Source organism: Zonotrichia albicollis, chromosome 3 (genome assembly GCF_047830755.1).
Source record: "Zonotrichia albicollis isolate bZonAlb1 chromosome 3, bZonAlb1.hap1, whole genome shotgun sequence".
Taxonomy (NCBI): Eukaryota; Metazoa; Chordata; class Aves; order Passeriformes; family Passerellidae; genus Zonotrichia; species Zonotrichia albicollis.
The window spans coordinates 70677026-70704547 of record NC_133821.1 but is presented as its reverse complement, the minus strand read 5'-3'; the positions used below and the strand labels follow the sequence as shown (position 1 = coordinate 70704547).

The following is a 27522-nucleotide window of genomic DNA, read 5'->3' as shown; positions in this document are numbered from 1 at the left end:
CGCTCTGAGGCAGGCACGCCGCTCTAAGGCAGCCGGGACGGACGGGAGCAGCCCGGAGGGGGGCAGCTCGGACCTGTGCCTGTCCCTGTCCCGGCGGGATCCGTCCCGTCCCTGTGCCTGTCCCTGTCCCGGCGGGATCCGTCCCGCCCCCGCCGGGCCCCGGCCCGCGCCCGAGCAGCACCTGGGGCCCCGGCGCGGCGGCGCCCGTCTGCTCCCCCGCAGCGCCCTCTGCTGGCCCCGGGCTGGCGGCGGCGAAGGGCCCGCTGGTGCCGGCGCCGAAGCGCTCCTTACTAAACAAAATGGAGGTTATCTCCTCTTCCAGGCTCTAGACGGGTCAGAGAAGGGAAAGGACAGAATTAGACAGCGGCGGACGGAGCGGCAGCCACATACAGAGGAGAGGTTTGGCAAGAGAGAGACGTGACAGCAGGAGCAGGGGCACGGACAGCGGGGACACAGCACAGCTGGGGCTGCGCCTCCAGCGCGCACAACACACCGTGCGAACGGAACACATCGACATTTACACACCGACACTTACACGGACTTCCCAAACAGCGCACTTTACTTAGCTGATAACTCCATATTTACTACTGGGATTTTTTTCCCCTTTTAAAATCCATTTCTGATACGTTCTAAAGCCCGGCTGGATTAGAGCTCTAGGGCTGTCAGATATATTTGCTTAGAATACATACCCACAGCGCTGAAATGTTAAAATATTTCTTACTTATTTATAACAAATTATATACATATAATTTTTTAAAATACTAAATATGCTAAGCGAATTCATGCTGATTAAAAATCTGTTTTGAAAAAGCCTTTCCCATTTCAGTGGGAAAACTTGTATTTCTCAAACACACATGAAAGGTGACACATTGCTTTAAAGCATATGTTTATAGTCTCGTCTATTTTCTGTAGGGCTAGAAATCTGTATGGTTAAGCAGACTTTGAAAGTTCACGTGGGTACATGACTCTGAAAAAGCTACAATTCTTTATTCCAGATTTCATTCCACAGGCTCTGGTAAGAAGTTAGAAGTAAAAGTGGTTAAAATAAAAACCAACAACGTACAAATACATAACACGGACATAACAGACATGCTGACAACATTTCATGAGATGCATTTCAGCCTTCCCGAAGGGCACTGCAGAGAACCATGCCAGAAGCAGGTGCCAGAGGAAAGCCGAGGTGCCATGCACACAGCCTGGGCACTGCCCGTGTGAGCAGGGATGGGCACTGGGAACTGACAGAGGTTACACCGTGCTACTCTACAGACACCACAGCGCGGATGGCATGCAGAAGAACAGAGAAGGGAAAAGAAAAAGAACCCCTAACTCGGTTTTTAATTTTCCTACACTAAAATTCAAAGTTTATTTTAATGGTGGCTAAGAAGAGTTAACAGGAATACAAGTTTTTAAATCTGCCTTCATGCAACATTGAATATCCAATAGAGGGATGTATTTGTTATTCCTACTTTCTTTCCCTAGATTACTCCACCCAAGAAACATTCGTCTATTAACAAATTACATCAAAAAGCAAAAATGTTCATGATCCTCTTTTCATTGCACTGTGGTACCTTGTTTTCTGATCGCTCAAAGCAGTAAAAAAACAAAAAAAAAAAAAAAAAACCAAAAAACCCGCAGAGGAAAACCAAAATCTTTGTGTGGTAAGTGGTCTGTGTGCATCTCTCTCTATCCCTGCTCCCCCTTACACATATCTATATATATAAAATTAAAGACAGGCACATATCACCATCCATCTTTTAGCATTTTCCCACCTTCAAATTTTTGGGTCTTCCAGTCTTTTAAAACGAAAATCTGAGTCACAAAATTTGTTTGATAATGTAACCCCTGATCCCTGGAGCATTTAATAAAAAGGATTAAATTTATATATAGAATTCATCAGTTTTGTATCAGCCTGTGTTTAAATTCCTGGCAAATTCTTCCTGTAAACAGTCATACAGTCCAACATGAAATACTGTTTACAAGCTGTGGGGGATGGATTAAAGAAAAAAAATATTCTGGGTATCCATAAAATAGAAATATTTCTTCTATTTGCGATACATATCAATGTGTCAGTTTTTGTTTAATTAAGTCACAGATGCTGTGCACTTGCAGGAGTGTGGCGGATCTAGAAGTATAGTCACACAAATGAGATGTACCCAAAATAACATTTCTAGGACACAGACAATTACTTGTAAGCATTTTTGCTGAAGCAAAAGAAGAAAAAGAACATTAGCAGTGGTATCCCTGCATAATTCTCATCTATTATTCAGCTATCTCAAAGGACAGGCAAGGATTAACAGGCATCCATCAACAAATAATTCAGGATGGAAACACAGTTCCCCAAATGTCATATTTATACATGTTAGTGAAATGTGCCAGCTTCACATTAACCTAATAGACCAAAAGTGATGTAAAAATGTAACATCACAATTGCTACTCATCACCACTATCACACTGCTACTAGTCCCACTGGTTAGAGAGCTTTTCATTGCATAGATGTTATCAGGGACAAAGCCTTCCTCTTTTCCTTAATGGAAAGAGAGGTACAGAAGTGCAGACGTTTTCAGAACAGGTTGCTTTTGAAATGAAGCTGCTTACACAGCATTAGTGATTTGAATAATCATTACATAGTGAACATACCAAGCAAAACTTCTTATGTGAAGTGTCAAATAACTGCAAGCAATTATTTCTGTATAGAATGAAAATACATGTTTTGCTGTCATCCTAGACACATCAAATACAGTAATTTTCCAGTACTGAACAGTAATGAAACACTAGGTTTCTTTTTCAGTGGTCATTCACAACTTCATGGTTAGTCTGATGTTTAAGTAAAACATTGCTGGCATTCATATATATGTGTATCTATGCACATATACAGAGAGATCCTGGTTTACAACTCAACATTCTCCTTTCAGTACTGGCTTAAAAAAATTATTTCCTCCAAGGGAAAAAAAAAGAAAAAGAAAAAGAAAGAAGTGCCCAAGCCACCAAGCTAGCCCACAGCAGATACAGCAAAAAAAGCAGCAGGTTTCAGGGCAGCCACCTTATCAGTTTCCTCTGGTTTTGCTCCAGCAGTCCATGGCATTGTAATCCATTGTTTTTCCTTCCCAGGCAGTGTTTTCACTTGGAAAATGTGGTCTCCTTTTTTCTATTTGGTTTTCATTTTATAAAGCCAGTGTCAATCAACAAGCAATGAGACAAACATACACTATACATAAATGTAAAATCAAATCATCTGGAAGTGACAGAACATACTAGATGAGCAAAAAAAAAACCAACCAAACCACCAGATATAAAGTAACTTGGAGGGGCCTCAACTTCAAGAGAAAGAAATCAACACAGAAAATACACACAACCATATAATAAAAATTAACTTAAACACTTTTATATGAATGCCTGTTTCAATCTATGACCAACATTTGTACCTGTGCATATACCACTATAGGTAGAAATATTAAGGTACTACTCAGAAATTTGAGGAATTTCTTGTCAGTAACCACAAATTAAGAAACTAAAGAAGTGATGCATAGTTAGTTGTTGTTGTTCTCTGTATGCACATACTCACAGTTCAGATAGCTTATAGATTTTACTGAAATAATGTCATATTATCGAAAATAATTTCGTAGCATCAAGCCTGCTTAATTGAAAGCTCACCTTTCTGTGGACTAAAAGAAACCTGAAGAATTTAAGGGGATAAGACAACACTACATTTAAGGAAGGAAAGGTGGGAACCATGGTGATAGACAAGGACAATAGCACAACAAACTGATTTCTTTCAAAGACCGATGTACTCATCTACTGTATGAAAGAAACAGTTAATAACCCAACAGAACTAAAAGTTTCACAACAGCATAAGAATTTTGGCTAGGTTTCTTGCTACAGGCATTGAGGGTGATATTTGTAGAAAACTGTATTTCATACTGCTGTTTCAAGGTTCAGTCAGAAAGGAGAGGTAGAGAGAAGTAGATAAATTAATTTTACAGACTTTTTAAGACTAGATAGGTAAATTTTAACAACTACATTAAATGTGTTCTGAAGTCAACACTGTAAATTAACTGATCACATCAAGTCCCTCTGAAACAAAAAACAGACTGTGTATTTATGCACAAGCTGTCTCTGAAGAGATAAAGATACAGAAAAGGAAGGAAAAGTTCTACTGTCACTGAAAAAATTATTTCTATCAATCTATGTAAATCAGCGTGAATTTTTAAATATCCTTAACATACAGGAAAATGCTGCCATCACAACTGTTTTCTTATAATTCAGTTGTTCATGTAGAAGAATAAAATTCCACCCACTCTTTAAAGTCAGGTCCAATAGTAATGGTAAAAAGTTAATGTATACTTAGTATAAACAAACATTACATCAGACAAATAAAGTGTTAACCTGAAGGACAAAATGCATTTGCTGTATGACACGGAGGGTTGTATGGGAAGGCATGCAGACAGGTGTGTGCAGTGACATACCCCTTGTGTCTGTAGGGACAGAGGTGTGATACGCCGCTTTTCCCACTCATTGGGGCGTGGTTCGGGAGTGGATTCCATGAAATTGCGCTTGAGCTCACTAATGCTAGCCTGGTGTTTCAGTAAGTCGTCCTGGGTCTTATCCAGGTCCTAGCAACCCGCAACATAAAACAAAGTAGGACAAAACACGACAACAAAAGCAAACTTAACTGGAAAAAAAAAAAATAGAAGCAGCCAAACCAAGAAAAGTGCCTTGTGTCTGAAATGGTGATCTCCTTTGTAGTGCCTCAAAATAAAAATGTTTAAGACTATAAAGGATCAAGATTTTCTGGTTTTGTTTTTGTAGTGAAGGTCTTACTCATGTACTCTTTCTTCCATATTTTAAAGCAAAGGAAAATAATGGTGTACATGGTTTTAGCAAAGATCTACTTTCATCCAAAACATGACACTACTAGTCCTTTGAAACAATAATTTCCAGGAGCTGTTTGTTTTCACCTAAAATTTGTAAGACCAGACACAAGCGTTTCAGGGTACTGCACAGCTGTAAGAAAGAACAGTTTCACCCAAAGAGAACAAAAATGCATCTTTTTTGATATTACAATCTCCATGAAAAATACTTACATCTGTGAACACAATACTATAAGGCCAAATACCTAAGTAGCTAACATGTGCTTGGCTTCAGAGAGACAACATCATCATGCCTCTCATGCAGGCTTAAATTTACTAGAAGAATCAGATTTAAAGACTTAAAACCTGTTACCTGCCAATTCTACTTTTAAGAACCTGACAGCAGACAGACAAGTACGAATAGTTTTTGTGCATGCCAGTACCAGGAAAATGATCTAAACTGCACCTCCATAGACCAGTGCCAAAGGGGACACCACAGTGGGAACTGGATTTTCTCATGACCATTGAGGCCAAACTGCAGCACCTTGGATCAAATAACTACAAGGTATTCTTTCACTTTTTCAGCTACAAGGCAGAAGTAAAGTTCAAGACCTAAGCCAAAATGTAACTGCTCTAGTAACCAGACAAAAATATATATGCTTAGCTTTCTTATGAATTCATTGTCTTCTAAACACAATGGCCTGGATTTTGTGAGAGAAGCAGATTTCACCCTGCTTTCACATTTGCCCTCCTTCCAGCATTCCAGGTCTCAAGAGAAGCCCATGATGCTTATGCTCACTATAACACAAGAATATTTTTTTCAGTAGTTTTCTATAGTAATATTCAAGTTTAAGCCTCAGATCCCTTTTTAGTAAAAAACTGAAAGACTGAAGATTGACATGAAATATTATCAATGCAGACATAATTATTAAGGAAGTTTTGTCAAAAGAATGCAAGCAGAAATAATTATGTAGGCAAAGAATCTGGATTTTTTACAAGGATTTTAAATACTTTTTAGCAGAATGTTCTGGAATCTACCACTTAGGTTTAGGATTTTTATTGTCAGTGATTGCAATGCAAAGATGCTTCACATTAAATCAAGCAAAACCCACACCCCAAACTCCTTAGTTTCTCATTTCTTTTCACTTGCATGTTCAGCTCCAGTAAGGGTTTGGTGCTGCTATACATCCATTTCCTAACCTTGTGGATAAACCAGCATGCATTTTGAATATTTGAACCTCTCCCCTTCTGGCAACTCTGTAGGCTTGTATTGTCACAGGACCACTTTTCATCCGGGACTAACAAATGAGACTTTAAAATATGTCCCCCTAAAGTTTGTATTTTCTGAGTGAAGTAAAATCTTATGCCAAAGGCATTCTATTATACAACTGAAGCTTGTAACAATCCCATCATTATTTTGAGACCTGTCTTGGCTTGACACAAGGCACATTTCTTGGACTTGATCAAAGCACAGTTATGCAATGCACACTTTCAGTGCTTCAGTAAGTTATACACAAGCAAAGTTTCAATAGTGATCAAAAAGCTGCAAAAAGCCATAAAACATTAGTTGGGTTACTGCGATCCACACATCTTCTTATTATTGAACAAAACAAATTATTTTTTTTAAAAACTGTTTTTGTGACAAAGGGAATTATTTATAGCCCCATCTGGATGAATGAACTAAAGACAGCAGTAGGATTTTTTAAAATATATTCAGTTACTAGTTTAAGTTATTAACCACAAGTTAAATGATACTAATAATAACTACAGTGATGGATAAAATAATTGAGATCAGCAATCTATACAAAAGTTCTTATAATAAAAAAATCTCTACTTCGGCGACAATGCACTACATATGAATATACTGTTCAAAGCTCTTTGCTGTTGCTCATCTGCAATGAAAACCAACCTTCAGGAAGCAAAATTTACTTCCACTTGAAAAGGAAAAAAACCCAGCAAATATTTCCAAAGATTTCCAAACATTCCCTTTGAATATCCGATCCTTGCATAATTTTTCAGTGTTCCTAAAACCAGTGTCAGAACCAAAATTAGGTTTCTATACTTCTACTGCATGCCCCTTACTAACTCTATTTTTTCAGCTAATGTATTTGAGGAAGGTTGATTAAACTGGCAAAAGCTGGAAACTCTACTCATCTGAATATGCAAACATTGAGGTACAATGTACAAAAATCCATTTGGAATTATGAATTGCACCCGTGTGTCTGCTGTATCTAAATAGGGCTATTATTCCCAGTTGCCACCAACATTTAGCAAAACCACACAAATTTACATTCAGTGTTCTAGCTGAGAGTTGGTTGTGGCTATTTTGCATTTGTTTGGGTTTTGTTTAAACTCAGAAACTAGAATGGCAACATGCAACATTTCCAAGCCAGTTTTCCCCATGCACTTCATGCAGTGTGACCGTAACAGCCTGCAGGTGACCTCCCATCCCATGCAGCCTGGCAGCCCGTGAGAATGGAGAGAACTTTTTGTATTACATACAAACCTCCAACATTAAATTGCTATGTCTGACATAAATATTTTCCCCGTCTACTCTCAAGGAACTGATCTGTGAAATTGAGCCACAGAAACAAAAAGAAAACAAAAACAAAACAAAACATAAAGAACGCAAAATGGACCAGCAAATAAATAAAAAAGAACCCTTACAATCAGACAGTTAAATAAAGGAAATAAAACAGTGAGGTGAAAAGGCACTATTCAGACAAAACCCACAGCAAATGTAGGGTGCTAACAAGGCAGGCAGCCACAGCCAGGTTCAATTGTACAAGAACAACCAAGCACCTTCTGCTGTGCTTCTTCCTCTTCGTGTTCCACCTGTGTGAGCGCATGACAAATTATCAAGAAAAGGAAGTGTTAACACTGGCTTACAGACTACCACAGAGGCTTCATCTCTTTGTAAATGCTGCAAAGCGTGCTGGATTTTACAGACCTTTACTTTTTCGGCCCCAGATGTTGAAATTAAGCGACTTGGGTCTTCTTGCACCTACATTGTTGTAGAATGGCTGAAGTAATTTTTGGCATAAGTGGCATGAAAAATGGAAGTTTCACACTGTGTCCCTTTCTTGCTGCACTTTTTATTGTTTACCAGGTGAAAATTTAAGAATGAGTAACAAACAAAAATGATATGCATAATTTCTATGATAAGTGACTTAAATTCTCTAACAAACTGATGGGAAAATGGAATCTAATCCAGGAGTTATTTTGGGAAAAGAGTTTAGGGTTCAAGTCAAACACTGAAACACTGTATTTAAAAACTGTCTTAAATTTTAGGAATGTTGTTGTCTTGGGATGAATTATTTGCACACACACACATACACCCCTCGTCAAGTGAACAGATTTATTCTTAAACTGCAATTCATTCTGTGGGCAATTTTCTGTAGCTAATCTTCATATCTTATCTCCAAGTATCCTGAATGCCTTAAGGAAAAGCATTCTTTAAAACGTGAACCACTTCCCACTCATCTTTCCACAAGTACAAATATCAACTGGTAATCTTAGGAAAAGATGCATTTACAAGTCAACACTGTGCAAATACATATATTTGAAGATGGATTTACTGCTCATACTGTTGCATTTTGGATTCTGTGTGAATGACATGGTACGTATAACATTTTTATTAATTTCTGACTCATCTTGGGTTCTGTTTTGTGTAACTAAACTAAAAATTATTGACTGGATTAGGCTATGGAAAAATAGAGAAAATCCTAAGTCATGTTTTTCATTATTTTATACTTAGACTGGTATTATAATGGCATTGTGTCATATTTAGCAAGTCTTTAATATGTACATTGATTTAGCAAACTTCGTTAAATTCAACATTAAACAGCTCTGCCTCTATTTTGATTCTATAATAATTGGTTTAATATCTTCTTTGAGGATCAAAATAGAAGACCTTTTCCCAGTGGCATTGCTGTAACATGTGCAGCAGACATAAGGAAAGGAGGCAGTTTGTCAGCCACTCCACATGATCAGAGCAACATACTGGTGTGACTGAGGCTTCTGTAGACTTTAGCAGTGTATTCCAAAGAATGCTCAGATTTCAGTGACACAGTCTAACATAACCTGCAATCCCAGCTAATGAACGAAATCAGTCTCAACTGCTGCTAGAGATTAACCAAAGCATGTAAAAAAAGAAAAAGTGCCTTGGACAGACTCAGCTTTGCACACACCCTTGTAGAGCTGAAACATCTGAAATCAAAACACTGATTTTAAAGTATTCACAGTTTTTGAATTCAGCTTTTAGGAATTTCATTTTTCAGATCTAAACAGAACTTCAGAGATGTGCATTCCAGTCAATGCATGCAGGAGACAGGCATTTTAAAACCAATTGACAGTGCAAACAGAATTTGCAAATAGTATAAAATAACATCTCTGTTGTTACACCGAGCACTTTCAGTATTCAGTTTTATGTGCTCATTAACATTTTGAACTACAATGCAAGTCCAGCTGCAGCTCAGTATCTGTGAAATTCAGTGATTCAGAAATTCTGTGAAGTTCATTATGCATGCTGTAGGAAATTAGGCAGAAAAACCATGAGCTATCTATTGAGTAAAAATCCTACAATGGCAATTTTTCACAAAAGAGAAATGCTAAAAAGATACAGATATAACAAGAGCATTTGTGTATTTATATATGTATGTACAGGCATGTACACAGACACACCTCTTAACTAGGAAGTGTGCAAAACTGAGCAAGCCTCTTGAGAACAAGCATAAATGCAATGTGCAAGTGTCAACATTTAAGCAGCAAAATTACACACCTCCTCTTCCTCTGCTTTGTCATTCAGGTCATTGCCATTAGAGCTACTAAAGGAAGTCACCTTAGGCTCCAGGTAGCAGAGGGACAGAGCGAGAGGAAGGGAAAATGTGAGTGAAAAAGGAATAGACTGGAAAGCAGACAGAAGCAGGACAAAGACAAGGAGAAAAGAAGGGATGAAGGAAGGAGAGGTAATAGGAATATAGTGCTGAAGGCCAGGTGGGAGGAAAGAAATGCAAACATCAGGAAGGCTAGGTAAAGTAATATAGCCATCCTCATCAAGCAGCGAACGGACACTAAAAGAAAGGCATCTGAAGAAGCTGAATGAGACGCACAACTCAGTGCTTTTGTAGTCAGTGCCATGGATTCTTCCCTCAACAGCTGGGGAGCCTCGACTAGCTAGGGGTCTCACAGGTTCAAAGGTATTAATTGGTGAAGCTGTTCTGGTTTTGTTATGATCTGATGTTTGTTCCATGGAATTGCACTCTGAAATGTCTGGAATGGTAAGGAGGGGCTCTTCAAAGGGATCTTCCTCTGAAATATCTGAAAGCATGTCGATCTCAGGGACAGGTGACAAGTTTGTGAGATGGGATGACACAGAATGGATGGGCAGTGGTGATGGGTGTACGTGAGTGAGCTGAAGAAAAAAATTCTGTGCACAGTGGAAAATGAAAGCACAACAAAAATGCAAGTTTGAAGGCACATGAAGAGGGGAAAAAAGAGAAATTATTAGTTAGTGAAAACTTTTACATAGAAGAAGGGATAGCTTTACTAATGCAATAGAAATAAAAATAAAAATCTCACTGTGTTTTACAAGCATCCAACTTGTTTGCTTCTGTGGATTATGAAAGGAACCCATTACAAGTGTTTTGTTCTGAGGCTGTAAAGAACTGTGCACTTTTGAACTGTAATAGTCACTTAAAACAGATGGAAGCAGACAGACATTCAGAGCTTTGGCAGAAAGGTCAGAGGACAGTGCAGTACACGAAAGACAAGCTGGCACTTGGGTTTATAACTGTTTTCTCTAAGATTTAAAGAGAACCAGAAAGGAAAAGAAGCATCTGCACTAGGGGTAAGAGGAAAAGCTGTTCACAGAATAAGCATGTGTAACAAAACTGTACTGAACAGCTTCCTGGAACAACATCCTGAAATACTGCCTTCCTCTCCACCACTGTTCTGGTTAAAATACTGAAAAATACACCGTTTTGAAAACAAGGGGGAATCACCATTTTAACAAGCCCAAAGGCAAAACATAGTAATTCATTTTACCATTTTTCTCCCATAAAAAAACTGCGTGTGCCTTTTTTCTCATCTATTTTAAAATTATTTCAACTTGCCAGCAAACAAAAAAAAATGCAGCTGTGGTATTTGTTCTCTTCCTACACTCGAATGCAGTGGGAACACATGAACTACACAGAGAAACTCAGCAGTCTCACCAAGAAAAAAATGGGTAGCTAACTTGCAAAAATGTTTGAGGACAAAATCACTCTTTAAATATTAAACTAAGTTCTGGAGAGTTGCTGAAAAAGAAATGATCTCCAAGAGAGAAAGAGCAGCAGATTTTACCTGCCCCTTTGGGAGGAAACTTTTACATCAAATCATACAAAATATAAATTAAATTTTTTGACCTATTCCCCCAGTAGCTCAAACAAACAAGACAAGCAAACATTTGCAACAGGAACAGATCACAGTACTCAACTATTCACAGAAATCTACACCTCAGCATAAAAGTTTTTAAATGATGAAATAATTCAGCAATGGCTACTAAAACAAAATTTTTACCTATGGTAATTAAATTCAATCATAATATAGATTGTAGAGTGTACACAACCATGGTATATTAACATTTTTATTAAAGTCTAAACAAACTAAAGGAGTGAATAAAACATGATTTAACCTTTGAAACATTTTTTCAGGAACTCAGGCAAGCTTATTGAACATTTAAATTAGATTTACAGCAATAAAAGATACTCTAGGTCAGTACCATTTAGAAGTTTGTATTCTCTTTTGCTTACATACGCTTACATTAAGGTAAACACACAGAAAGGACTGGACAATTTTCCTTTAATATTGTAATATAGTGTTCTTTATGATACTCAGAACTGATAAGACACTAAATAACCTCACATGGATGCACACATTCACATGAATAAATAATTTTGGTGTGAAAGTCAGACATACCTTTCCATCCTGAGTCAATTCTAATTGCGGAGTTTTGAGTGGACTTTCATCTTCTTCTCTGCCACCATCTTTTAACTTGGCCTGACCAGCAGCTTCAAGATCAATGATTTTATCTCCAGCAGCCTGCCCTCCAGTAGCAGAGAAGTCTCTTAGAAGACTTTGGTCTGAAATACCCATGGGAGCTATTATAGAACAAAATAGTTTTGGCTAATTTGGATAAGCTGAAACATTTTGGTTTTAAATCTTCTTAGGAAAAGCACTTTATGATTGTATCATAAATGATCAATACAGGCTAGTATCAATACATTGTGAGTGATACTTTATTTTTCAGCTTCTTGCCTTCATAAAAATTTGTGGTTCCCATTGCACTGATATGAACAGCCATGCAGCCTGTCATAAAACTTGCACTTATTATGTATGGAAAAGACCCTCACTGTATCAGACAAGTATTTATCAACTTCTTGATTAATCTTGAAAGTAAATTGAAGGTATTGCTCTTTTGGGTGTATGAATCACCATTAAAAAAGAGAGAAATATGAAAAGAGTATTTTGTGGAAATTCACTATTTAAGAGGACTGCTTTAATGCAATCTAGAAATAACTATGCATATAATTGTCACAGTATTTTTCACTGGAACCTTAGCAAAACTGCACCAATAGCTCAGTGAAAGTAAGAACTTTCCTCCCTATATGCTTGCAGAATTGGAAGGGGGAAGTACTAAGCATGTATATTTGAATGTAGTCAAAGCACAAGACAGTGAAAGGCCTTAAATTATCCTCCTCTTATTTGGCTCAGCATAGCATGAATGGCTCTCTTTTTAAATCATGATGACTGGCTTAATCAAAACAGTAGTAATGAAAAAGAAGAGAATTCATTAAATGAAGGAGTTTAAATAAACACAACTTGGATAAAAACTTAATTCATTTAGTAATGTTCTGTAATACCTCCATATGCCTTGGCTTTACAAAGCCTGGGTCAGAAAGTTGCGAGGGAGAGGTGCTTCTTGGAGTACCTTTGAGGGATATCCTCTTTTGAAAAGTCTAAGCTTCACACCAGAGATGCCCTTAAGATGCTAAGCCAAGCTCAGCTAATGGGAAATGTGGCATTTGGGATGTAAGGCTTTTGGGGAGCCTCTGTAAGTTCTGCAACTTAATCCTCTGATCCCTTCATGGGTGGCAAATAGAGCATTTCTTGGGTATACATCACTCAGGTTCGACAAGTTTGGCTAAGTCAGAGTAACTTAGGTCGGAAGGAACATCCAGAGGTCAGCTAGTCCAAACCCCTGCTAAGAGAAGGTCAAACTCATTCATCCTTTTCTGTTTAGAGATGCTCAGGCCAACCCAGATCTCAAAAGATGCCACAGACCAAACAATTTTATTAAGAGCTTGTAGCGTATACAGGTGCTACATACCCAATATAGTGAGCTCCATATACCCACAGCAGTGCCATACCATATAGGCAGTGAATGAACTTTATGTTTAGGTCACCTAACACTGACAACTACCTAAAATGGCTTTAGAATTTGAAATTCATAAATCTGTGAAATGACCTTCTGGCCATCCGTAACATTAACATTTCCAAGCGTTGGTCAGGTCAGAGTGACAACACATAATGCAATCACAACACTGAAAACATGACTCAAGTTGCATACCTCCATCAAGGCTCCTGGAAACACGTTTGCTGGACGTGCGCTCGAAGTACGGAGCGGGTCTGTCTATGAGGTTGCTGGCCTGCCGGGTCTGCGCCTGCGTACGGCCGCTGTAGCGGAACTTGGAACCCAAGGTCAGAAACTTCGCTTTTGGAGGCTGCTCTGGTGATAGGAGTCTGAAACGGAAATATGAGGAAAGTCAGTTTAAAAAGCTTAATTTTAAGTATTTAATGAGGCAATTTGAAGCTACTTATTGTACTTCAGCTTCAGTTCACAGTGTACAATTTGTGCTCTCCAAGAAAGGATTCTACTGTAAGCTCTTCAAAGACCTTTCAAACAATGCATGTTATTTATTGTCTGCAGTTGGAGTGATGCTGATAACCATCACATTTTTCCACAGTATGACTAAGCATCTGGGATTCCTATCTTTTGGTGTTATCTTGGTTAAATTTTAATTGTTTGTAGAAAACTGAAGCCACTATAGGTCATGTAGAATACCTCTCAGATCTCTCCTTAGAATGCTACTTATGGTAAAAGCTGTACATTCCACTTCTACTGCCTTTCCTATATTCTGAGGTACCAACACAGCAGCTGCTCTTCCTCAAAGTTAGGGAATGGTATCTCAAAGCTGTATAAAAGGGAGTATCAAGTGAAAAAACGATTGAGAAGACTGGAGAGTTGTTACCCAACAGCAACAAGTTTAACAGTTTACATTCAGACTCTAGTTTCTTTACAATGTCATTGGTAAAATTATATAGGTTGATGTTTGCTGGATCTAAGGAGTGGGGCAAATAAGCATATTGTGAAAAGGGTGAGCAAGAGGGTTACATGTACTGTTAATGCTGGGTATGTGTGTTTGTACCATAAGTGTTGGAGTCCTTGTCAGAAAGCTCAGAATGGGCTACCCAGGGAGCTGGTGGAGTCACTGTCCCTGGAGGTGTTTAAAAAAGACGGGATGTGGCACTTAGTGCCTTGGTTTAGTTAATAAAATGATGTTAGGTCATAGGTTGGACGTGATGACCTCCAATGTCTTTTCCAACCTGGCTGATTCTGTGATTCTGTACTGCCATCACGTGAGTTTGAAGACAGGTCCTTTCTACATCCTGAATTTCCTTCAGTATGAGGACTTCAAGTTTATCCCCATCTAATCCTATTGCCTGTACTTTGTTTTTGAAATCTGACCATCAACTGCAACACTGAGGGACCACTGCCATCCTGGCTGAGAAGACAAACAGTCATCACTGCAAGAACTCTTCCCAGTCCCTGCTTCTCTGGAAAGGCCTTTGAAGTTGTTTCCTGGATCAATGTAATACTGCAAATACATGCTCACCCATCATGGCCTACTCTCTCTCTGTATAAAACTATTGCAGACTATTGCAGACAAAGCTTCTTGATCTGAGAATTTGCAAAGAATGAACAGCTCACTGAACGTCAACTTCATTCAAGCAGAACCAGCAATTCACATGCCATTTGTACTGAGAGCAGCACAGATGGGCAAGCAAGAATTCAAACTTGCTGACTTTGTTCTCCTCTTCTGAGACTTTGCACAGAAATATCTGTGTCAGCAGAATCCAATCCAATATGTGTTAAGGCAGTATGCAGTACTGGGTTCTGAAGACTACAACAATCATTCTAAATGTGTTTCAGCAAAACTGAAGAACTTTCAGATATCTAGCAAACAGAACAGTGAGATGACCCTGGCTGGTAACAGGGCCCCACCAAAGACACTCCCCTTTCTCAGCAGGACAAAAGATTGATAAATGTAGATAAATAAAGATAGATAGATAAATGTAGATAAAAGATTGAAAATGTTGATAAATTAACAAGCAGCTTATGGGTGAGATAAGGACAGGGAGACATCATTCACCAATTGCCCTCATGAGCAAAACAGACTAGACTTGGGAATAAATTAATTTAATTTCTTATCAACCAAATCAGAGTAGGAAATGAGAAGTAAACCTATAACTTAAAAACACCTTACCCCCTTTTCCCTAAGAGTGGATGTTTACAGCCACTAGCCAGAAGCATACAATTCCCCATGTCTAAGATACATATGCATGCACCTGAATCTTAATTTGTTCCAACATTTATAAAGAAAAAAAATCAAGTCTAATTCTTCTCCCCATTATTTCCAAGAGGGAGTGCATTATGTACTACGAGGAAGAAGGCTAAAAGGGTTTTTCCAAGGTTCCTTCAGTTCTTGATTTTCCATTCTTGGCAAGGTTGCAGCATTAACAGCCGTTTTTATCTTGCACCCTGCTGAGATAAACTTTTAATCTCTTAATGTGGAAAAAACAAGAGAACTAATTACTTCCCGATTAAGGGCATTTGAATGGATTTTTGTATAACAGGTTTAATTACATAAATAACTGAAAATTGTGCTTTTACCACTTTAAGACATTCTGAGGAAATGCTGAAAAAATAATGAAAATGTCGACATATCATAAAGCAGAAATGTAAGTACATTTCTGCAGACACTGGTTAAGATCCAGAGCTGCCAACTAAGCTTACTTCAAAATTTTTATGTAGATATATGGTTTGACTGCATTTTTTACAGAGATTGCTGCTCTTTGAAAATGCTACTGGAATCCTCTAAGTCTGAGCTGATAACAAGTGAATACAATGCCCTTTGGTAGTCATTTTCAATACAGTTCATTACAATTTTTAAAAATAACTTCATATACTAGTGAATTTCCTATACATTATAAGAAAACAGATCTCAATGTGATTATTTGAGATAAACTGAAACATTACATAAGACAGCACAAGGAATCTTACCATGTTATATAGGGCATGCTAAGAGATTTGGAAGCTATAAATATGCATCTAAACTGTATACAATTTACTGTGGCATCATACACAAGCTTTACACATGCTCTGGATGAGCTACAGTCTCTTGGACTGCAGCAATTGCTTTCTGCTTTTTATCTTTGAAGGGAGATAGAGCTGGCTTTATTTTACTGTTTTTAAATCAGGATGAGAGGTTCTGAGGATTTTCTCCCTGATGACATCAGTAGAGTATATAGATTTACAGAACAGTTCAAGTATTTGTTACATAATTCTTGTTATAATGTCATTCCTGGTTAGGAAAAGCCACTTCTGATTGGAATAAAATCCAATTACTTTTATTATATCAGTATTTCTGTAGTAAGGTTATTTCATAGCTATTAATGCTTCTGAAAGCTTTCAGACTTGCAAATGGTAGTTGTCAGTTTAGGATTTTTGACTTTCATAAGATTTGCTTTTTCCTTATTCAGATCTATTTTATTCCAAAACTAGGAAATATATCTTACCAACAAGGCAAATCACTGCATGAGTTATTTGAAGAGTATTAATAAACTTTTCACTGTTGACAGAACTGCATGCTATTTGTGGTAATAGACACCACCAGCCATAGCAGACTTCAAATTTTCAATAAGAACTGAATGCTGGACTGTTAATAAATGAATTCTATCAACATGAAAAAAAATCTCTGATCAAGATTTAAAAAATAAGTGCATCTAAATTAAGAAGTGGACTGATTTATGCTGAGATTTGGCAATTTCAGCATAAGTTCTACCTTTGCATTCAAGAACATGCTACAATCAATGAAAATCTGAATACTGAAAACCATCCAATGAGACGGCTCCAATAATCATCTGCTTAGACTTCCTGGTCCCCAAGTTCTCTGAAGTTCTGCCTAGCAATTATAGTCAGCAACAAGATTGCATCTACTTTAAAACACAACCAGTTTTTTTAAAAAACAAACAGGCTGCTGAAGAAGAAAGCTTACCATTACACACCCTAGGTAATGTGCTTTGAAGAAAACACTCAGATTCAATGCCTATCCAATTCATAGGAGATTCAGCCTAAATCTGTGACTCCTAGGCTGCAGGGGACATATGTACACACTCATGGAATGTGTGTTATAAAAATCAATGTCAAAATCTTTTTCAGTGAAGGAAGTAGACAGAGGAACAACTCTTGGCCTCTTGTTAAGGTGCTCATTTACAAATAGATCATAGTTTCAATGACCAATTCAGAATCCTGGGATCTTCAGTTGTTGGAGAAAAAAATGCATAGGATATCATGGATTATTACATAAATAAATAGTCTGTTTAAAGTGATTTTATTTTTTGAAGAATGACTGTGAACACAACATAGTTCATAAATAAGGAAAAGTTCAGCTAGAAGCATTTACACTCAGCAGAATGTTGAAATTAATTGAATGAAGATTACTGCCAAGCCCTAAGAGCTTCTGTGATGACGTATAAGGGCTTTGGAGATGTTCATTCTGAAAAGTCAGTCTCTCAGGAAATCTGAACTCAAATCACAGAATGTATCAGATTGCAAGGGACCACTGTGGGTCATCTGGTCCAACCTCCCTGCTCAAGCAGGGTGATTCCAGAGCACCTGGCACAGGACTGAGGCCAGACAGTTCTTGCATACCTCCAGTGCACCATGACTACTTGCTTAGTTCCATCCTCTTAGCACTCTGAAAGTTTTGATAAAGCAGTTAATTGTACTTGAGACTTTAGGAATTGGTAATTTGGGGTCAATTATTGTCAGGGTATCTTCTATCTAAGGGGCAAAGAAGGGGGAAATCTTTACTTTTCTCCATCCTTTAAAAGAAAGATATGAGTACACCTTGCAAAGTGGGGGAAGGAGAGAATTATCACTTACCTGAAGAAAGTATGGTGCTCCACACAAACCTTCCATAACCTTTTAGCAGCCCGATGGTTTGGCAGTTTGAACCCAATAGTGCTCTCAAACTGTTCCAGCTGGAAAGAATCCACAAATAAATTAATCCATTTCCTTAAGCTGGCTATTAATTAGGAGGTAGAGTTCAGATAGTTCCATTACTGTATCAAGCTGTAATATTCCTGCCATAAGACTTCATAAGATTTTTTTTAATTTTTTTTTTAAATATCAGAATTTCCAGCCTTTTAAAAGAATTATACTTAAATAAAATATACTTTCTTCTTGGTTTGCCTTTACTAATCAAGACAGGTGTTTAATACAATCATTAGAATCTGAAGAGGAAAAAACACTCATAAGTTCTGTTTGAATATATCATAAGATTATAAGGACAGCTGTGGAAAAAATGAGGATATTTTCTTGTTGCTGGACAGAAATGAACTCACAAAAGAAACAAGACTGAAAGATGCTACTTACTTCTGCTGGCCTGACTTTGATGTAGAAATTACTTCGCTTGTAGGAGATCTTCAGAATTTTTGGCCAAGCGAAGCGGTTGATCCGGAGTCTGTCTTTGTAAATCAGCAGGCCATTAGCACAAACACCCAGCATGATATCCACACCTTCAGAATCCTACCAGGTATGAGACAATTTCATTACAATCACTTCAATAACATTCCAAACAAGTAATTCTTGCTGACATACCTCGAGGGAATATTGTAACTGGGACATGTTTCATATTCAAACCTGACTCTGACAATGAGATTCTAAAATCAGAAATAGCCAAGTACATAAATTTTATAGGTAAGAATTTGGACTCTAAGTAATGGTTTTGGCATTCATATGCTACAGTTCTGGGAAATTCTTCAATATTCTGGTAATAGGGACTAAGTTAACAACTTAAAAGCAGGAAAGGTATAGCCAGTGTGTGTGCTAGCAATAATTTCAATAAATATAAAAGAAGAAAAATGAAAACCAGGCCTGTCCCACTTAAAGCAGTCAGTGGAAGTGTGAACAAGCTGGTGATCAAGATGATCTTTTACAGTAACGTATTATTCCCGCAAAGATAGAGGAGGTAATGAACAGGTTTCTGAGCATTCTCTTTCACTGACAGCATTTGATGCAAGTTTTACAGGCCACAAAACTAATCACTTACTGATACACTACACCATACAGCAGAATCTCATGTCCTCTCCAACAACTGATCAACTACATCAAATGCCAACACAGTCATTACAGAGTTGCTTCACTGGCAGAATTAACAAAACAAAATTTAACCATGTTTCTCCAGTACTTAAAAATCCTGGTTTTCTTTTTTAAATGCAAGACTGATATGCTTACAATACCTTAAATTTCCTAATGATTTGAGATTCTGGGTTTATGAGATGGAGTGGGAGGAAGTGATTCGTTTGTCTTCTGAGGTTTTAACAAAAAAAAAAAAAAAATTCCCACTTGAAATGAAAATGTGATGTGACCTAATCCTGGAAGGGGAAAAAGCACCAAAATCCTCCCCCATCCTCCCCCACGACCTCCTGCTATATTTTTTTTTAACTCTCAAGGTACTATGAAAATAATTACATGTTCTTTTAGGCTTTACTACATGTCCTTGGCATAGAAAATATGACATTTTAAATGTCTTTATTTGCTTGTAGGAGCAAAATGTTATTTCCAAGCTGCACATATTTATGCACTAAATAAACTTATATATACATTCTACTGATGTTAGAGTTGTAAATTAAGTAATTATTATAACCAAGAGATAAAGGCCTACAGCCAATAATTAAGCATATGACTTTAAAAAAAATAAGCTATATATATAGTATTTTCTTTAATACTTAGCATGTCTATCCTAAAACAAAACCAAACAAACCAAATCCCCAATACCTTGGCATGATGTAAATCCACTCCATACATGGAAAGTCTCTTAGCATTTTCTAGGAACTGGGAATCCGCCTGTGCTGGAGTCAAGCCCCTAAAACCATTGAACAAGCTTTGAGTTTATTGGCAAAAAACTGAGTGTCAAAACTGAGTGGAATCATGGAATTCAGACTGATAGAAAAACCTCAGTTTATAAGGCATCAAGAGTATTTTTGCTCTACAGGAAAAGTGCATATTATTTTACTTGAGTACAGATTTCCACCTTCACTCATTCAAACAGATGTATACTGCTTAAACGAATTAATATAAAAATACTTTACAGAAGTTCTTTACCAAGACCTTAGTGCAACTACTATTTTCAAACTCAACTTTCTAAATACACCAAAGAGTTTTTAGTTACATAAGAAACTATTTCCAAAGTTACAATAAGTTTACCTCAGCAGATTTACGCATACTCTTAGGAGAATTGACATAAATGTGACAAAGCATGATGACTTCTTTTAAACCCACTGTACCTGACTTACCTGTGTGTTTTGTGTAGCTCAGCCACTTTCTCTTCCATCTCTTGAGTCTGGTTGGGTGCAAACTGGAATTCACTGATATAATCACTGCTGTGCTCCCCTGGGTCATGATCACCCAGCTCAGCCTGCAGGGTATATGAACCAAGGAGGGCGTGAGTCACAAAAGAACACGGCAGTCGGCCAGATACAATATCCTGGCGAAGCTGTAGGCACAAGAAATACCTGCAAGACAAAGGAGAAAAAACCCAAGAGAAAGAAGAACAAAGAAAGGGTTACCCACGGCAGATAATGAGATGATCAAGATCATGTAAGGTAAGTGTGTTTTAAAGTAGGCGAATGCATTAATAATGACCTTATATTATTTGAGCAGTATTACCACACAGAAAACTTCACTTATTTTTTAAGGGTCAATATTACTTTTATAAAAAATGTGAAAAGCAGGAAAAATTGTGATTTCCAATGTAAATTAATAAAAAGCTACCTGGTTTTAAACAAAAGTTCACTAAGGAACTTGTTAAGTTCACATTGTAGCCTGTAGGTATCTATGGTTTAAAAAGATAAGCTGTGCATTTCTTTGGCATTTCCCTTTGGCTTTAAAACTCCAACTTCTATATCCCTTGCAGTTCACAAGCTAATCATGTCATGTAATACAGAAAAGAAATCTAGTTTAGTACTGAAACCATAATTACCTTTCTTAAGCCAAGTAGTATTACAATTCAATATTTCAGGTACTGTATACAGCATTCCACCAAATTTAACAAGTTAAACATCAGCAGACATGCCCACCTTAGCAGAGTTTTTTTTTTTTTAATGTATGTTAAAAAAACATCGTACTAGTGAAACTTAGATTGAAGATATAACCAAAAAATGTTTTTATGAGTTGAACACGCAACAGGAAAACCAACCAACTCATTGAAAATTTTCAAATGAAACACACACAAGTTCTTGTAAATACACTCTGTACTCAACATCTTTTATGATGCTACAAATCCCTATCTGCAGCAATATTTTAGCTGCACTCTTGCACAGCTATCTTATTTTGTGCAGAAGGGTGATCCAATGCAACATGTAACACATATCCTGCCACAGCAGAGTCAGCTACTCCAAACAAAAGTATTTAGGTTTCCTGTAACTCATGAGAAAAATGAATCAGTTCCCTGCACTCTATCCCCAGTTATCAATGGCCAGTATCATAGCCTTGTAATGCTACTTTTAGGTGCTTAGTATCCACCATATTCCAAGTATTTTCTATCTAAGAACTTTGGAAGATAATTATTTTCAGGTTTTGTTATGTTTTATGGCTTTATTTAAAGCACACGGGTAAATCCACATTTTCATCCACCTAGTCTATGTTATTACTGAAATACCTTGGATCCCTTAAGCTTTGCTCAAGATCCCCATGCTCTCATTTGTTTCATAATAAAGCAGCAGTCTGACAATAAACCACTGGCTTCTTTCACATACTATCACTCACATCTTACCTGCTGCACAAATCATATCCCCACCTAACAATTCCTCTTGCTCAGGTTTTTTCCAGAAGTTTTCATTTCACCTTTTCAAACTTGTTCCAAAAAGCAGTTGATGTAAGAATATCTATAGTGTACAGTAGCCAGAAACTGAAGAAGAAATTCTCTGTGGCTTTAAAATTACACTAACAGTAATTTAAAGTTTAAAATTAGGACCTGTGCATACCTAGTGATGTCTTCAGTCAACTGCGACGGATCAGGGGGATAAAACTTCACATTAAAGGTGAATATCCAAGGTAGACCTAAAGATGGGAAATATCTGATTGTTAATCTCAATCAAGTTCAAGTAAGCAAAGAAAAAACTTTATTGAAAATGTTAGAAAGTAGAATAAATCCTAATTGCTGAAATCGTGAAGGAATTTTTTTCTGTTTTCTACTGTACATTATTAAGAAGCATAGATGATTTTCATTGGCAGGGAGAGACCCACAGATTAGCATGTTAAAAATTATTTTAAAATGTTTTACAGTAAGTTACACAAATATCAGAAGACATTTTTAATTTGAAAAAGACCATAATATATTAACAATTCTAAGATATTATGTGTTCAAAGGCACTTGCATTGAATTTGTGTTTATTTCCAGCTCCTCCAAGGCTAACAGTCTCTTTCTGTTTAAACTCAGTTTGAGAGACTGTACAGTAACTGTGAACATGATATCAAAATGAGCTCTGTGTTGTTGTATATAACAAAGATAATAAATTATTCATTGAGAATGTGTGGAAGACAGAAATATTAGCCATTCCTACTTTAACATTTTAAACACCACATTAAACAACTACAATAACAGTGATATTTAAATTTTCATATGTTAGAATTGTTAACAACATATGCATTTTTTTAAGCAAAAGAATGCCTAAAAGTAGGTTAATAATTTGAAAAAGCATAAAATGTTGCCTTTAGTCATAGTTCTGTTTTTAAAAAAAATTTTAAGATTTGAAAGCTAAGTCACACATCAATAAATAAAATACATTTTCAGAATGTACTTTGGATAATAAATTATTTTAGAAATCTGTATTACACAGATAAATCATGCTTTGAAAAATATGTATTTCTACAGCAACAAAAAAAAATCCAAAATGCCACTGTCAACACAATGCTAGACAAAAGTGCTGATGTTATTTAAGGCTACTTTCTTAAAAAAAAAAAACAACTGTTTTGAAATTCCATACATATTAAAGGTGTCAGAATTTCTAATGTCTTCCAACATTTAAAAAATTATTTTGGTTTTTCATACGTGGCTATTCACTGAAGCACTTCAATTTTTGTTTAAGTGTGAACCTCATTCTACACCTGGCTGCTAAGTCACTATTTCTCTTTGAGAGCTCTGGGTTTTAGTGCATCTTTACTTTCCCAGTTATCAAGATTTTTTACAATTTTGTGTAGAAAATAAGGCAGGACACTTAAATGAGGTCTCACTTATCACTGCATTGCCTACTGCAATGCAGTGCAAAACAGAATTAAGACAAAAATACCTTGGAAAAAAAAGTCTAACAATAATGAATACATACAGCATAACAAACACAGTTAAAGATGGAACGTATTAACCTACTTCCATTGTCTCCCAGGGAATCAGCATAATTTAATGGAAAGATGTTGATACTGGGTAAACCAAAGTGATGAGTATGAGCAATAGGGCCAAAATGTCTATACAAAAAGCATTCAAGGAGAGCTGTCATGTTAACAGAGCTGTGGAGAAATGGATGAAGGATGTGTCTAAACCTTCAAGTTTTTCTTGGTCTAAAACTGCAGTTACACTAGTCACATATGAATTCCTGTTTAACTATTGCTCTTTCTTGTCAGCATTTCTACAGCTAACTTTCAGCAAGCACTGCAGACAGGAGACTTAGGTGTGGTTTGAAGAAAAAGAAAAACCTGAAAAAACTATATTCTTTATAAAAAAGTGCATAAATCCTCTGAGTGTGTGGGCTTTGTAAAAAAAATCATATCTCTACTTACACTGATTAAATTGCTAATTTATTGAAGAAATATTGAAATTGATTTTGTACTATATTCTAGACAGCTAGTGAGCATGTATTTTACCTGATTGCTGAAAGCACATATATCCCCTAAATAAAGAGTAGCAAGTTTATTACAATGTGCACAGTCTATATTTCTACTTCACACTAAAGCAGACTTTTTATAGCTGCACAAACGAGGCACACAATCATAGTTGTCCTCATATAATAATGCATATTATTGCTGGCTCTTCACAGAGTTGGTAGCCAAGACAAAAATATCAACCCCAGAGCTGATTTAAAATTGTATTTAGTATTCTGTCCCTGATAAGGCTCTCTGTTTTGATTTTCAGTACTATGGGCTACAGAAATGTCAAAAAATTTTTCTAGCCAGCTTGTTACATCAAAAAATGCTTTTGTGGCAACTTTAGGCCCATTCTTAGAGTAAAGAATGCAATATAACCAACCAGCTAGCAGCATACAATTACCATGATTCATCCGATTTCAACTGGGAAAAATCAGTGAGGGTTTTTTTTCCCAGCAAAGGCTTTTTCTGACTTTGACTCGTGATCTCTTGTATGTCAGTTTTTGCAAGAAAACCCTTCCCTTTGCATAGGTACTTAGTTCTCTTGAACAATAACAATCTACACTCTAGAGTAATTAGCTTAGATGAAAATTAGCTACAATTCTAACAGATATATAGCTAAATACCTATAAAATAGACTGATACAAAATAAAGTGAACCCGCATAAAGTGACCACCATATTTTGATGCCTGAGCATACCCATACATTGTTTTAGCATTAAAATCAAACAGCCAGTGTTGTGCACCTAAAATGCAAACGCTCTTTCCTAATTAATTAAAACTTCTCTTTAATTCCCCAGCCTATTCTGTTCTCAGAACATCTGAACTCTCTTCATTTCTTACAAGATACAGAACACAGAATATGTGATGTGGAAGTATTTTTTGCAGTAAAAGTACTAACCATACTGCAGGCTAGAAAAACATTTAAATGACATAATTTTACCTCTGGGTTAAACAGATAAATTCTCAAATTGAATTTTGTATAAGGGTGACCCAACTCACCCTCTGTAATCTAAGATTTGACCATTTCAAGGTCATTTGCTATTCCTTGTATCATCACAGTATTCTAGCTGTGATTCTCAGTTTTGCAAAAGCCTGAATCCACTTGAGATGTACCAATTTTCAAAAAGATAGTGACAGAAATGTAATTACCTACCTGTCCCTGAAAGAAGTAATTAGAGGTTTTAACACATGCCAGTGGATAGCCAAGTACATGAGTTAAAAAAAGTCAAGAATTCATTTTCCTGAAGAGATCAGGCTGGCTGAAAGCAAACAAGATTTTTGTCACCTTTGTAGCCCTGAGAACAGAGACAGTAATTTGTGGATCATGTTCATTAGCTGAAGTAACATCAGTAATTGCTGAGATCCAACATAATTGCCCACCAAAGGCCAACCTGTACAAGTAAGAGATCTCGCAGAGGGGCTGAGGACTGTGACTCGGGAAGAGACAGCCTGCAGAACATGCCTTGGAGAAGACTACAGGATTCTTATTTCATCTTTCCTAGTCACAGGTGGTACATACATCCCCAATGTGCAGAGTTTTGGTGTTGTTCACATTTAAGAGAGACAGAGATTGTTGTATTATGTTGCAAACTAATGTGTGGAACTACATTTCTGAAAGTGTCACCTTTATGTGTTCAGATCAATGTATTTATCCAAATACACTTATCCAGCATGCCAGTGCTTCAGTTTGTGCCATACAAGAGAAAAAGAAATCACCAAATATTCAGAGTTGGAAGGGACCCATGAAGATCAGCAAGCCCAGCTCTTAAGTGAATGGCCCATGGAGGGGACTCAACCCACAACCTTGGCTTACTTTTTAACACCAGGCTCTATCTAACTGAGCTAGTATCAGGTTCAAGAGTTTTGTCATTTCCAACTTTCAAATGCACTAACAGGTTTTACAGGTATCTTAAATTTAATGAGTATTTTTGTACACAGGATTTCCATTCTTGATTAAAGACAAATATATTTAGAATTAAGCCTGAAAAAAATCTCATTACTTGGTGCTTTTGTTGCTGGAGGATTAAATGTGCCTGCAGTAAGATTCCAGCATCTGGAAACTTTAATAGACTAATGATGAGGAACACAACTAACAGTATGATAATTACTTGCATACAAGTGTAAGCATCATTTTAAAATCCTTAAAATCATGTTCTTACTTCACTATTTATTTTATTATGCCTGTCAACTCTGAAATACTATAGACCAGAGGTAAAAAAACATCCCAGCATGATTCCTCATTCAATAACATTCAGTGGATTTCCTCTCCAGTATAAAATGTAGGTCTTCATGCTGTATGATAAATCAAACCCCCCTAACATATGTTTCTTTAGTGTATACAATACAGTATTAGAAAGAACTTTGTCTAGTGCACTCAAAAAATTTTCAGGTCAGTTCTTACACTTCAAACTTGTAGGCTAGATAGCACGCAAAGTGCTACAGAATACAAAAAGATATCAACATTTGTATCAGCAAAGTTGATACAAAAGATAGCAACATCCTCCATCTCTTGTTGTTTATTAAAACCAAATCAAACAGCCTTTAGCCTGCATATCTGGACAACTAATAGATTTTCACTGAAGACCTGCAGAAGTTCAAATACCAGTAATTTTTCCTTAATTAAAGGTATGGGTGCTACTTGCATATTAGTACATTCACAATTTTAATAGGTCTAGTTTGCTTACACAAGAGCATGTTGGATCAAAAAAACAGCTTCCAAGGATGCTTCTATAACTTTTATTTCTATAATGAGAATATAAACCACACCTTCCTATTAAGGGATTTCATCAATGGGCAAAGATGTGAAGAAAAAGGAATTAATACCACTATGACTTCTGGAAAAAATTAGTATTGCCTTAAAATGTGGAGTTAATAGCAGTAAAGAAACTATCTGTTTGCCATTATAAATAACACATTGCTGTTCTTAATTACGAGTACAGTCAGTTTCTTAGATAAATTCTCGTGTTTAAGTCTAGGCTTGTAAATATTATCATCAGCCTCTTCTCCCCACTTTCCTATCAGGTACTACCACAAGGTTTCCATTAAAAACAAAACAACAAAAACCCTAGTTTGGCCACAAATGAGTAAGGCAATGACAGTACATGCAGTAAGGGCAGGGGCTGTCTAGCATATTTTAGTAGCCACCAATTTTGTGATATGTAGGCTCAGGCAGAGTAAATCACCTAGATTTACTCTCCATACTTACTCCGTATTTTCTCCCCAGCTAGTGAAGAGCTTTGACAGACCTTTATGCAAACATAGTAAAATAAAATACTCATAATGTACTGAGTATAGGAAATAGAAAGGCATTTCCAGCAGATTCAGTCTGAAAAGGGTTTTAGTGAGACATTCCAAGATTATGCTCTCTATGCCATCTCCATTCTGAAAATGATGGACATTATCAAAAAAGTCAATGGTGGACTGATCACTA

General features: G+C 36.8%; 1 protein-coding gene across 29 annotated transcripts in view; it reads right to left on the bottom strand.

Moving 5' to 3' along the window:
• The window catches only part of EPB41L2 (erythrocyte membrane protein band 4.1 like 2), a 108699-nt gene that overhangs the window by 14262 nt on the left and 66915 nt on the right, over positions 1-27522 (bottom strand). For 4 of the 29 annotated variants that reach the window (XM_014271679.3, XM_014271688.3, XM_026797200.2 and 1 more), the window contains exons 7-16: positions 22218-22293; positions 20529-20747; positions 20011-20098; positions 18607-18759; positions 18115-18212; positions 13456-13628; positions 11805-11986; positions 9628-10275; positions 7650-7682; positions 4464-4610 (exon numbers count right to left, since the gene is read on the bottom strand). In XM_014271679.3, the coding sequence (XP_014127154.1) occupies positions 4464-4610; positions 7650-7682; positions 9628-10275; positions 11805-11986; positions 13456-13628; positions 18115-18212; positions 18607-18759; positions 20011-20098; positions 20529-20747; positions 22218-22293 (1817 nt within the window). Of the gene's footprint in view, positions 1-181; positions 326-3040; positions 3146-4463; positions 4611-7353; positions 7417-7649; positions 7683-7797; positions 10276-11804; positions 11987-13455; positions 13629-18114; positions 18213-18606; positions 18760-20010; positions 20099-20528; positions 20748-22217; positions 22294-27522 lie in introns of those variants that run through there. The other 25 variants (XM_005493572.4, XM_014271692.3, XM_014271691.3 and 22 more) reach the window with 18 other exon arrangements.